The sequence below is a fragment of the Gadus macrocephalus genome, chromosome 10 (genome assembly GCF_031168955.1).
Source record: "Gadus macrocephalus chromosome 10, ASM3116895v1".
NCBI classification, from domain to species: Eukaryota; Metazoa; Chordata; class Actinopteri; order Gadiformes; family Gadidae; genus Gadus; species Gadus macrocephalus.
Window position 1 is genome coordinate 20,060,387 of NC_082391.1, and position 13,649 is coordinate 20,074,035.

Below are 13,649 nucleotides of genomic sequence, written 5' to 3' on the forward strand. Positions count from 1 at the left end.
TGTCTAACTAACACTAAGATAACCGGTTGATTTGTCATTGTTCTGATGAAACGTTGGTCATCAGAGTAATGTCATAACGACATCATAGCAATATTTGTCCTAGACCGGTTGGCCTACAATACACGCAACTACGAAAGAGGATTTAGGGCCACTCACAATAAAAAAAAAAAGGGGTTACTTTATTCGCAGAATTGTTAACTATGGAATTCTGAGAATGATATCCGAATTCTGGCTTTAATCTCCGAAATCTGACGTTAATGTCAGAGTTCTGAGAATGAACTCGGAACTCTGAGTTCTCAGTTTTGTGTGGCCAATCCTCTTCTGTACGCCAACCGCAGGGTTCCCCATGCATTGTGAGTCATTGAGAGACAATAGATAAAGAATTGGCATGCAGCCCTCGATTTGCAGTGCTTCCTATAGGAATGAGTTTGACAAGTTCCACCAAACTATTAAGTGTTGATTAGTTCTTCCTATTTAAGTATTCAGAGCATTGGTAGGAAATGGAATCTTGGCTTTGCAGGTTTACTGGCAACCGTATGAATAGGCTACTAACCGCACACAAGGGCTCATTATCAGCAGGAGCGGCAGAGGGCAGGTTCCGTGTTCGTTGGTTAACAACCCTGAACCACAAACGCCTCATGAATCAATACAGTCTGCGGGGCAAAATGTCAAATATTAAAGCCATAACTTTGATGTCATCTGCGATACGGGTGAAAGAGCTTGTAATAATTTGCATGACAATCCCTTAGGCACTGCTCATTATTCGTTTTGCTTTATCCAAAGCAAAATATAAATAATGAGCAGAGAGAATGACGTCTCACTCAAGGATGACTTCAGGTAAGGCAGAGAACATTTGCTCTTCAAACCTTGAATATTTTCCCTTTGAGCCAAATATACTTATTAATGCCTGTCCAATTATTATCATTGACATCATTGTCTGTTGCTTTCTTTACATTATATGACCTGCCGTTTCAAGTATTATCTGAGGTAGAGTGCCAAACACACATTTTTCTGCAATGTGCAGCATATGCTAAATCTATGGGCTTATTGTGCCCTGAACTTGATATTGGATGATTTTAGCACTAGCGCATTAGGGTACATTACATTACATTAGGCTATGGTGTGCATATCATTTTCCCAAAGTTATACCCTACCACATACACACCCGGTTTCCGTGAACCCTCAACAACATGAGTTTAGTCACACATTTTTGGGATAATTGAATATATTTATAAGGTAACCCTATGTATTGAGTTATCTTATGCAGAAGCGTAGTGTGTGGAAAAACATATCTGAGGTACATACCTAATTTAACATGCCATGAGAACAAGTGTAAACCATCTGTCAGTCCACAGTCCAACGTACTGTGGACATTTTGATGTGAAGCATATGTTTTGGTAAGTGGAAGGGCCCACTGGCCAACTAGGGGGCCAAGTCTGGTTTCCCTTCGGGGCTGTCCTTCTCCGTTTCACCCCCTCTTTTCTCCGTTCCTCTGAGACTGCAGAGTGTTCCTCGGCTATCCTCTTTGAACTTCTCCGCCCACACACTGCGCGTACACACATTTACGCTTCCACACATCAACACACTGAAACACAAGCACACATGCATGGCAAAAAGCGAATGCACGCACACATCAGCTGACTGAAAAGCGAGCACGCACGCGCACCACAAGCACACACGCGCACCACAAGCACACACGCACACCACACGCACACACACGCATCCGCTCCGACACACACTCTTTGATACACTTGCAAGTACTTGCATACATGTAAACCCAGACACTTATTTATATACATGTGCACAGATACATAGACCGATCACAGACACACACTCTCATCACGGCACACACAAAAACACACAGTTATACATGTTAACACACACACACACACACACACACACACGCATTCAAGCAGACACACACGTACACCTTATATTTCAAGTGAACTCCATCACAGGTTATTGCTGAGGTTTGATCACCAGGCAAAAATCTATTCATGTCCCGGCTCCCATCCAGATGATCACACAACAACGGGTATCCTGCCCAAATATGTGCTGTAAGACCACCTCATACACTTTGTTTACAAGGGGGATAGTATGGTTAAAAAGGCACACTGAGCCCTGAGCAGCTCTGGAGGCAGCCTGGGCAGCACAGATCTCTTGTTTTGGCTATGTCGTGGCAATTTCTCTATCAGATATTGCGTCTAAGCAGATGAGATATTTAGATGCAAAAAGCACACAATACTTGCAGGCAATTGCTGGTTATATATATTTGTAATAAAAGTACGAACAAAGATACATCACAACATGCATCAACAAACAACATAACAGGCATACAATACAATAATCTGAGGCCTCAGATGGGAGCTTCTCTTTGCGTGTTACTTCATACTCAAGGTACGCTGGGGAGAAGTCCACCGAGTGTTTGAATCGATGAGTTCTTATTCCCTTGGGTTGGGCTCTGGAGGAGGTGTGTCCCCCAATAAACCTTTGTTTACCAGATGGTAATCTTTTCTATTGAAGCCCCCCCCCCCCCAATGCCATTTGAGGGGTCGGCGGCCGTGCCATGTAACCCTATGGCTTCGTTGACCCTAGCCAGGGGGTCGTGGAACAGGCCCATACATCAAAGCATTGCTTGGAAGCTGATTTACAACACACGAAAGATAAAGAAAGGGAAGGCAATCAAAATGCATCACTCGACCCTTGACGGTTTACACTTTAGATGACCCACAAGGAGTAGAACGTAGGCCCTATATTAAATTACACAGAATAGCAACAAAACTTAAATTCATACATGGACCAAAAATGTAACAACATGTAGATTTTCCATCACAGCTATCATGACCTGAACTGTACCCTAACAGTAATATCGAAAGGTATGTCCCTCACACGCGAAGCCGTTCTCATGACATCTTTCTCCGGGGAGGGTGTGTGGTTGACGACTGGTTTGAGCAGCCTCGCCTCGCCTCATCTTAGTCAGTCTGAACAGACGTGTGGCTGGGTGAGGAAGCATAACTGTGCTGCATTGAGCAGTCAAAACACACAGGTTAAACCAGCCATGATGGAACACGCTCAGGACAGCACTGACATGAGTGTAACATCTTGCCAGGGTTCCATAAACTGGTTTACCAACATCTATCTGTGTCCTGGTCGTCAGAGGAACCCAACAAAGCCACTGAGGTGGCGTGTGGCGGGGATGAATTCAACAACAGCGGCTGAATAGTCAGGAATGTTTTGTGACGGTTTGTCTCCCAGCCCTGTCATTGTCACTGCGGATACTAGAATCTGCCAAATGACTAATTAGAAAACCGGCTCACATATGCCACTTTCCCAATAAGGTTTTTTATGGATTCTATAATCCTCATTCACAGCCAGTGTCGTCACACACACACGCGTCACTCAGTGACATCTGCGCGTGGCGAGGCCAGACGCACACCGGCCAGCAGCCCGGACACGCGACCTCGATCGTACCAGACACACAGACACACACACACACGGCATTTCAGAGACGTCGCTTGTCAGATTGAAGTTTGCGATGGGGGAGATGATTCGCTCTTCACCTCAGAGGAAGCCGCGGTGTGCAGCCAGACTGGCTGTGTGCCCGCTTGACGAAAAGGCGTGTGTGAGAACAACCCCCCCCCCCCCCCCCCCCCACCCCAACCCTGACCACCAGCCATAGTTCACATGAGGGCATCTATTGCGTTGGATATTATCCACAACCACCCACCCCCGTCAAGACACACACGCGCACATGCCTCATCTCTCTCACGCACATGCGTGGGGGCCGCTTATTGACATAAGCTCCACGCCAAACCACACGTGCACAAGTGTATGCACCCTCAACGGCTCAAACAATGCACACACACACACACACACACACACACACACACACACACACACACACACACACACACGCCCGCACACGAACAAGCTCGCATTAACACTCCCAAATGCCCGTGCACAGGAACTATGACACCTCAAATTCACATTAGCATCCACCCAAGCACGCACACACACGAACACACAAATGTATGTACACCCATCGTCACACACACACACACGCACACACAAATGTATTGTACACCCATCGTCACACACACACACACACGCACGCACACGCACACACACGCACACAAATGCACACAAGGAAAAAATGCACATATAAGACTGTAGCTGGGATGTTGTCCCGGGACGGTGGTTCTCTCACTACACTACATGTGTCAAACCACACCACCATATTAGGCCAGTGTTTACTCGCCTGACAGGGATCTCTGACTTGCATCTGCTGAGCTTTGTAAGCATGTCAAGGAATGCTAGGGTGTGGGGGGAGGGTGGCTGGGTGGATACGGTCAGTCCGATGGGAAGGATTGAGGGGAGCTTAAGGGTGGATTAGGAGTGAGGTGGCCGGGCTGGACCGTCCCGTTCTGTGACAACGCCAGGGACGAAAACACTCCTTCACTATTTTAATCTATCCTTCTTCTTTTTTTTTTTACATCCTCTTATGTGTCCCTGATGAAACCCCAACCTTTAAAAACTAACTTTAATAACACCTTCCCAACAGACGGACGCTGCACAGCTCAGACAGCGGCTGTAGGCCTGATCTTCGTCAAACACCTTCCAAATATTATAGGGATTCCGGTCGAGGGGCACTTCTGAGTTACCATAGCAACGCAGATGCACAGGAGGAAATAGAGGGCGACTGAATCGTTTTTTATTTGAGGTTATCCTGATGACAGGTATTGCAGCAACTCTTTCCGGTTGGCAAAATGGCCTCCATTTGTCCTGAAACTCCTTTAATATAAACCTCCGTTGAAGTATAAAAGCAGCAGTCCCAGGTGTCATCCCACAGAGAGAAGAGAACTGTGCTCCAGGCACTGCCCACACAGTCTGTAACCATCTTTAATAGAACTTCCCCAACTGACTGCGTTGTGACTGGCTGAGTCATAGAAGGCAACGAGGGCCAGAGACTATAAAAAAAATCCAAAACTGGTTTTGTGAGTGGTTATAGGCTGGGTCCTGAGAACACGTTCCAGAGTGGTTGGGATGGATAATAGCTGGTGCCAGCTTCAACTCTGCACTGCTCAGAAGGGCACCTTTTAATCCATCTAAACAGACCTGGTGCCGGCTCAGCCGATTTGACAAAAGAGGTGGCTGTGAGCAGAGGATGAAATTGCAGTACTTAGTAAAGTTATTAAGAATACAATCTAGTCAATATCAGGCCCAGGGCGGCATCGCTGCCGGCTGGGGAAAAATGGATTGCTGGCAGCAAATGGTTGCTCTTGGGTGGTCGGATAAATGAGCCATTAGGATGGACTGAAAGAGGGGGACTAGAGTGAGAGAAAAACGACACGGAGGAGAGAGAGAGAGAGAGAGAGAGAGAGAGAGAGAGAGGGAGAGGGGGAGAGGGGGAGAGGGAGAGAGAGCACTAAATAGTTTGGCAAATACATGCCCACCCATTTTTCTGTGCATACATTCTTAGAATGGCGGCCACATTGGGAATCAAAAGTTAATGCCTTGCTCCCCCAGTGGAGTGAGACGCGACCCCAGGAGCAACAATGATTAGCAAGTGTAAGTAGCAAGTAAGGGATTACTCTCCATTGCTAATTTCCTTCCGCGTGTTCTTGCGTGGCCACAACCCCAACAACCCACTTCGTTGTCAGCCACATGATGATTCAGAGCGCCGTGTAACTCGAGCCAAAAGTTGAAAACAAACGTCTGCTTGAGTCTTGTAGTCGAAGGCCACAGCGTTTGCTAACAGGCCAAAAAAAATGCCTAGGTGTCGTAATGGCAGGGGAATTTCTGACAGACAGCTGCACCTGCAGACTGACACAGCCTGCCCTGAGGGTGCACACACACTCTATGTACCCTGTAGTAATCGTACAAGAACACACACGGCCATGCACACACATTCACACGCGCACACACACACACACACGCGCACACACACACACACACACGCACACACGCACGCACGCACGCACGCACGCACGCACGCACACACGCACACACACACACACACACACACACGAAGTTCGATTTATAATTTGTTCATCTATATTCATCCGAGAAAGAATATTAAATGGTGTAAAAAGGCACAAACTTCTTTCTATACGTTTACTATAGAGACACCTTCATGAATGATTATTTGATAAACCTTTTTACCTTTTGAATCTACAAACGATATATGATTCACTATGAAAAACTTCAAATAGAAACTTTGCTGATCCTCAAGTTTCATTTCTTATTCTTACTGGTTTCGGTCTTGTTCACTGACGTTGTTGTTATTCATTTGTTTTGTTTCTTGGTACGCCGGTACTTTTTCTCATTACCAAAAGAAACAACAAATGTTTTTAATTGTTTACTGCTCTCTTCGATGATGTATCCACTCTCGCAAAGCTTAGCTGGAGGCATGAATCATAACGAAAGTGGTGGAAAACGTTGTACTTTCTATATTCGGTTGGCTGTAAAGGAAGGACACAATTCATCAGTGTGTGACACCATGAAGAATGAGCTCTACAGAATAATGATATTGATTGGACCGCACCATGGATTAACAGGACTGGGTTAGTGAGGGAGAAGTTACTGTGGAATACACTATCTTCTTTTTAGTGTGTTTTCCTAAATGTTCATTTTGTTTTATTGCATTTTTCTTGGCAACTTGACGTTGTTGTTTTTTCAGGTTCATGGATCATAGTTCACAGTTCATAACCATCGGGTCCGATCTAGACTGTTTTTCAGGATGCACCCAGCAGGGCAATCAGGAGGTATTCCCCACACATGCACATAGACACACACACAGATATGCATGCACACACGCATGGCCACACACACACACACACACACACACACACACACACACACACACACACACACACACACACACACACACACACACACACACACACACACACACACACACAAGCACGCGTACACGCACACACACGAATGCACACACAGACACACACGCTCACGCACACACAAATGAACACTCACAAATGCACACGTACACGGACATGCACACCCACACGTACACACACACACAGACAAATGGGTTCCCTGGAGTACATTCGGCCCCAGACTCCGAGGGGCCCAGCCCTGCAGAGTCCCTGTGCAGTCTGGGGAACATTAAATCTCGCGTATGAGCGCAATATCAAGCTTTTCACATGCTATTAATATGATCACTGTTACACCAAAAGCCATGTTTTATACACACACAGTGTGTGTGTGTGTGTGTGTGTGTGTGTGTGTCTGTGTGTGAGTGTGTGTGTGTGGGGGGGAAACACACACACACACACACACACACACACACACACACACACACACACACACACACACACACACACAAGGGGCTGGTGTCCCTCATCATCCTACAAACAGCTGACTCAGTCCAGACGGCCGTCACCCACTGTTTCCATACCACTGGAATTTAAAGTACATACAGTCTATCCATTTTTCTCTTTGTAAGCTCCACTGCACCGATCTTATGCAGTGTGGAATCCAGTGACCGTTTGCAAAGAAATTTTTTTGGGGGTGTATCGTATTTTCTGATAGGCTTGACATTTCAGTGATGCCAAAATATTTCCAATTGTGTACACCATCTCATAGGCTAAACAAAACTCTGAACAAGATGAAACCACATCCCTTCCACTTGAGTTTTGACATAAGGGTTTACGTCATACATCAGGTGTTAGACTGTGACCCCCTTCAGAGAGAAAGAGCGCCAAACAAACCTTCCTAAGTCTTAGTCGGTGTGCTAACCTTAGACACGCACATTTCACAGCGCCAGTAAACCTGCCAAATTAGGCAGTTAAAACCGCAGCTCGGCCCAGCACTACGTAGCCACGAATTGTCCGCCAATCCAGGGAGAGGTTACAGCCAGGGCCGTTCCTGAACTTCTGGGGGCCCTACGCCGTCGCTCATGTGGCTCATTGCTAGAAACATCACTGGACATGACTTATGATTTGAAGAAGTGGTTGGCGTCTGTGTTTATTTAAATGAGAGAAAACCTATTGCCAGACACTCCAGTGAATGGCCCTGTGGTTGGTTCCTACCGCCAAACCACCAGCGCTGACATCTGACGCGTGTTAGTGGAAGAGCTGACAGGATCGTAAATGTTTTCTTTGAGGGGGCACTGTGTAGGATTCAGACCGCATTCTTCATACTTTCATTCAAGTACTCGCCCTGAATATGTATAGACACTTACCATTAAAATGTATTCAATAAAATGAAACACTATAAAAATATAAATCCCAAACTCAGAAGTTGCCTAAATGGTAGGCCTCAACATCGGTTGATGGTAAATTGTTAAATTGTTGGCGGCCTACATGTTTAAACATTCGCTACACAATTCGTAAATAACTGGAGGCTCAACACTCAAACATATTCAAGTGTTTGTTTTATCTTCACAGTGCAGTGATATTCGCAAAAGTGATTAGCACGCACAAATCAGAATAACTACCAGAGGCCGTTTCTGGTTTCTAGGTTTCTGAACATGAGAATTATGAGATACCAACAAGAAGGAAGTGACTCATCCGAATCAGGTCACAACCCTGAGACAGTGCAACAACATTATGTTTCAACAACATATGTGGTTGTTTGAGCATTTATCAAATTTGTACATTGGCGTAGATATCATCGAGAAGAGGATTTTTGTTTTTTGCTAGTTTTAGGGGAATTTAATTTGAAAAGAAAAATCCCTGAATAATAAATATAAATGTCCAGTAGTTTTTTTTCTGTCGTACAGCACTTTTACACTTGCTTTGTTAAAATTTGAATTAGAGTGTAAAATGTGCATCAAATATATTTGATCATACATCAATATGTGCAACCAAATCTGAGTTTGAACTTTGTCCTTGCTTTTGTTCTTGTTGTGCCTAAAACAATACATTTGTCTTCCAAAACAATCCCCAGAAATATTAAGATTCCATGCAACAAGTAAATAATTTATTATTCCACGACAAATGCCGAACATTTGCATTGTATAAATACCACATGACACCACACACACTGTAACACACATCATCGGCTTGGCGACAACAATGACGAAACTTGTGCGAACAGAGCTTGAAAAGATAGTAAACAATTAGTTTGACAGCGTTTTACCTATGACTAGTCCTAAAAAGCGTGTTCACACACTGGTAGGTTATTTTTTTTAAACAAATCTACTGGAGCATTAGTTCACCTTCATAGCACGTCCGTTTACATGCAGTGTAACTTTTCAAATAATGGTCATCAACAATTTTTAATTGCATACAATGATCAGGACATATTTTCCAAAACCACTGCATTCATGAACATTATGATGACTTTCCATCTCCACACCTCCAATTTAAATTAACAACGACTAATCATCCATTTGGAAACAAATATACCCTGGCAATAAATACACCGTATCCATACATTTATACGGGCACAATCCAAATAAAGCCAATGCAAACAGGTGAATCAGTTGGTTCTGCAGCTCATACCGTCCCCATGTAAGCTACGTTCTCCGGAGTAATCTCATTAGTACCGGCTAGTCCTTCAACAGCTCGAGCTGGGTCTTGGAATGTGTCTGGGGCCGTGCCCACTGGGTTATAACTTCATGAAGAGCTTCATCGCAGGGGGAAAATCCATTGTGTGTGCCTCCGGGCCATTGAGCAGTCATCATGGGGATGGTAACTGCCACATGACATGTACAAGGTGCAAGAAGGGGCCACAGCCAGGAGGGAACAGGGCGGAATTAGCCCCAAACCCGTTTGGCTTTGGAGTTAAATTAATGTCATGAAACTTTTTTGCGAGGAATAGTACAACAGAAGGCCCGGAAACACACCACCAATACACAAAGAGAGAAAAACATCGGTGGTAACATCTAGAAATATTTAGCTTCACCAATATCTGATGATATTGCAACAGTAAAGTATGACTTCAACAGTAATCATGAGTCCTTATTTCTGGTTCGACAGGACTAGTCGTGCTAATTTTCTGCACATTGGAAAATACAGACAGGAACAAAAAATAAATTATGACATTCAATTTGGCCGTACAGCGCAACAACAACAACAGCAACAACAGCAACAACAACAACAGCAACCACAACAACAACAACCACAACAACAACAACAACCACAACAACAACAACATTAACTTTAATTGGAGTGAAAAGGGAAGAGAACTAAAAACTAATATTGAATACACAAACGTATTGAGGCGCTTGTGTTTTTCTTTTTCCCTACTTTCCGAGTGGCCGTGGCTGACGCAGGATGACGCTGTGCTTACGTCTATTGACTGGGTCTGTGGCCACGGTGCCAAGCAGAGCCCGGGATACAGTACAGGGAGAGAGATAGAGTGAGAGAGAGCGCCTCACAGGAACAAAGTTCACAGCATTTCCCCCTGTCATCTGAGGGTACCAGGCAATGCCACATGCAACATATATCTCTATAGAAACAGCCTGAAGATATTTAGATATATACATATCAAAGGTCACTAAAGGGGGTTGAGACTGTCTGGTGGCTCCCTGCACCCCCCCCACCCCAGGTTCACAGAATTTAGCATGCTGCGTGCCTTATCACAACATGTGATAAATGTGTGCGTGCGTGTGTGTGCGTGCATATGTGTGCATGCATATGTGTGTGTGTGTGTGTGCGTGTGTGCCTTCTGTCTGTGGCAAGATCACAGATTGCAATGCATGGAGGGCAACAGATTGTTGTCATCCGAGTCTTCCACTGAGGTGAGGAGATCATCACGAGTTGGCTGGTGCTGACTGGGCTAAGGGCTGGGCTGGCTCGAGGCAGTTCATGAGGACTTCAGATGACACAGGGGAAAAGAGCGAGAGAGCATAGACAGAAACAAGAGAGAGCGCAAGAGAGAGAGAGATAAAGATAGAGAGAGAAAAAGAACAAGAGAGAGAGAGAGAGAGTGAGAGAGAGAGAGAGAGAGAGAGAGAGAGAGAGAGAGAGAGAGAGAGAGAGATAGTGAACGAGAGAGAGAGAGAGAGGGGGGGGGGGGGGGGGAGAGAGAGAATGGGAAGGGAGGGGTTTCAGTTTTTTACAGCAGAGGAAGGGAAACTGACAGACACAGCTGGAAAAGCACGGGAGCGGTCTCGCAGTTCCCTCCGAGACTCAGTGCAAGGTACACTTCCCGAAGTTCTGGATATCCGTTTACATTTGGGGGGCGGGAGTGGGAGTGGTAGTGGTGGTGTTGTTGCGGAAGGGGGGATGGGGAACGGGACGGGACGGGGGGGGGACGGGGGACGGGGACGGGGGGTAGGGGGCGAATGGGGGGAAGGGGACTCTGGGAAACATCAGTGAGCGAGCAGTTGGGAGCACTTCGGGGAAAATAAACTGCCAAGCCGTCCTTGCATCTCAACGGGGGCCTGCTGGGTAGACCACTCGCCACCTCCACCCCTCTGGAACCCGCAGATCTACCCGCTATCAGCCTCAGCTATTTCTAAGCGCTGTTTATTGTTGTTGTGTGTGCGGGAGATTGTACCATGACGAAGGAAATGGCTTCTGGTTTTGTAAACAGAGTGGAAGGTAAACAGCACAGCAACCAGATCCTCCAATCAACAAACACTTACGTGACACAACCGGGCTTAGGCTTAGGGGGGCAAAAGGTTGCCTTTTTTATGTATCTCCCAGTAGAAAAAGTAGCAGTGGTAGTAAAATGAAAATGTGAAGTTGGTAAGCACTTAAAGTACTAAATTATACTCATGGGTTTCTCCAAGGCACAACAATATCAGTGTCAAATAAATTACTATTAAATGCCCCTTCCCCTAACAACTGGGACGTTTAAGTGCAGATGTGATAGATGGGACTATACGATTCGAAAGTGGAGCATTGCTGTATCTATAAAAAGCCACACACTTTAAGTGGCAAAGAGAAACGACCCAGCACACCGCACTCACACGCAGTTCCTACTGGGACAGGAGTTAAATCTATTAGATTCATGATGATCATTATGATTATTTTATTAAAACTCCTGTCGAAAAGTGGTGCCGATGGCATACTTGTTGCTCATGCTCAGCGTGTGTGTGTGTGTGCGCGTGTGTGTGTGTGTGTGTTTAGCATGCAGACACTGATAAGGCTTTGGAGAATGCCCCAATCTTCAGTGCTATCTGTTGGTCTCAGAAACCTCCCTTCTGCAACATGCTGTTAAACATTAGCATACACAGCCAGCACTCTGGTCATTTCTGAGGCCTTTGCCATTTGTGAATGTGAGTGTGTGTGTGTCTGTGGGCAATGCATGCTTGTAATAAGTGTGTGTGTGTGGGGGGGGGGGGGGGGGGGCTTTTGAAAGAGAGCAATGTCTGGCTCTCGGCCAGACATTGCTCTTCATGTATAAGGTAAATTGTTGAATTGAAGGAAGTTGTGGAATGTATATCTACAAGTAAAAGAAAAAAACAGAAACGTCAGTGAGACCTTGCACGGAATTACTCCACAATGTGGTGCTAACGCTAAATGGCTAACTCAATGTCCTCCTCATGATACCAGGCCCCACCGTGAGGAGCATTCAACAATGCTGATAATTTAAATAATGCATTATTATCGATTGATTCATGATAGTATTTGTTGCTCTTAGAAAGGAAAAGGTTCACACGTTAAAGGTACAGTGTATAGGAACTTCTAGCAGTGAGGTTGCAGATTGCCACGCAGGAAATATTGCTCCCAATGTAGATAAAAAGGGCTACTTTTAAGGTAATGAATACACAATTCTTAATTTTATTGGATTCTACACTTATTAAATCTTACTTTTGAACATTATATTCCATTGTTGCCAAAATCCTTTCTGCTAGATGCCACTAAATCCTACAAACTGCACCTCTAACGTGTGTTTGGCCACGAACACCAAGGGAGATAAAAGGAATGTCTACAGATCCCAATTGAGCCAGCTTTTTCAGGATTTATAGAATGCATAAAACAACTTAATGTCAATAAACTGCCAAGGCACTGTGCTAGTCTAACACTACGCTAGAGACCATGTAAAGTATGTCTGTGCAACAAAAGAATGCAAGAGAAAAGAAAGGAAAAGTGAGGTAGATGGAAAATCAACATTGTTTTTCAAAAAACCCTGTCCCAGCTATCTCAATTGTATTCTTTGGTGTCCTAAACCAATGACACTCCACCCATACGTCTGGAAATATCTCAAACAACCATTTCCTTGGACCAGTCTCCAGGGGATAACACTGTCAACCAAGTTGACCGGTCTTACCTTCACCAGACAATTCGAAAGAAAAAATAATAAAATATGGCTAAAGTGTAAACTTCCGTGTGAGGTCCTCATGAGATCACGGGGGGTTAAAAGACAGAGGGGGAGTTTGTCTCACAATTCCCGTTGGGGTCCGTCCCTTTCCCAGGGTCATCGCAGACCCCCTCTGCCTTCTCAGAGCTCCTGTCCCCGGGATCGCTGTTCTCCTCCGAGCTACCCTTGTTCCGGGGGGGCTGCTCACTCTGCCAGCTGTGTCCGGTGTAGATATATCCACCTTTGCTCGACAGTTGGGCGAAACGGCTCTTCATGCAGAGGAGCTCCTGGAAGGCGTACCGGAACTCGGGGCTGCGGCAATATATGAGCGGGTTGAACGCCGAGTTTGCGTAGCCGATCCAGTTGAGCACCTTGAACGTTTGGTCGATGTTGTCCACCTTCCAGATGGCCCCCACCACGTTGAGGAGGAA

The 13,649-nt window shown here is 45.4% G+C and overlaps 1 protein-coding gene across 1 annotated transcript in view; it reads right to left on the reverse strand.

The window, feature by feature from the left end:
* Nucleotides 1-8,921: 8,921 nt before the first annotated feature.
* adrb2a (adrenoceptor beta 2, surface a) overlaps nt 8,922-13,649 on the reverse strand; it is a 6,540-nt gene continuing 1,812 nt past the window's right edge. The window contains exon 2 of the mRNA XM_060063115.1: nt 8,922-13,649. This exon is cut by the window's right edge and continues 861 nt beyond it. Coding sequence (XP_059919098.1) covers nt 13,275-13,649 — 375 coding nt within the window. The 3' untranslated portion in view covers nt 8,922-13,274.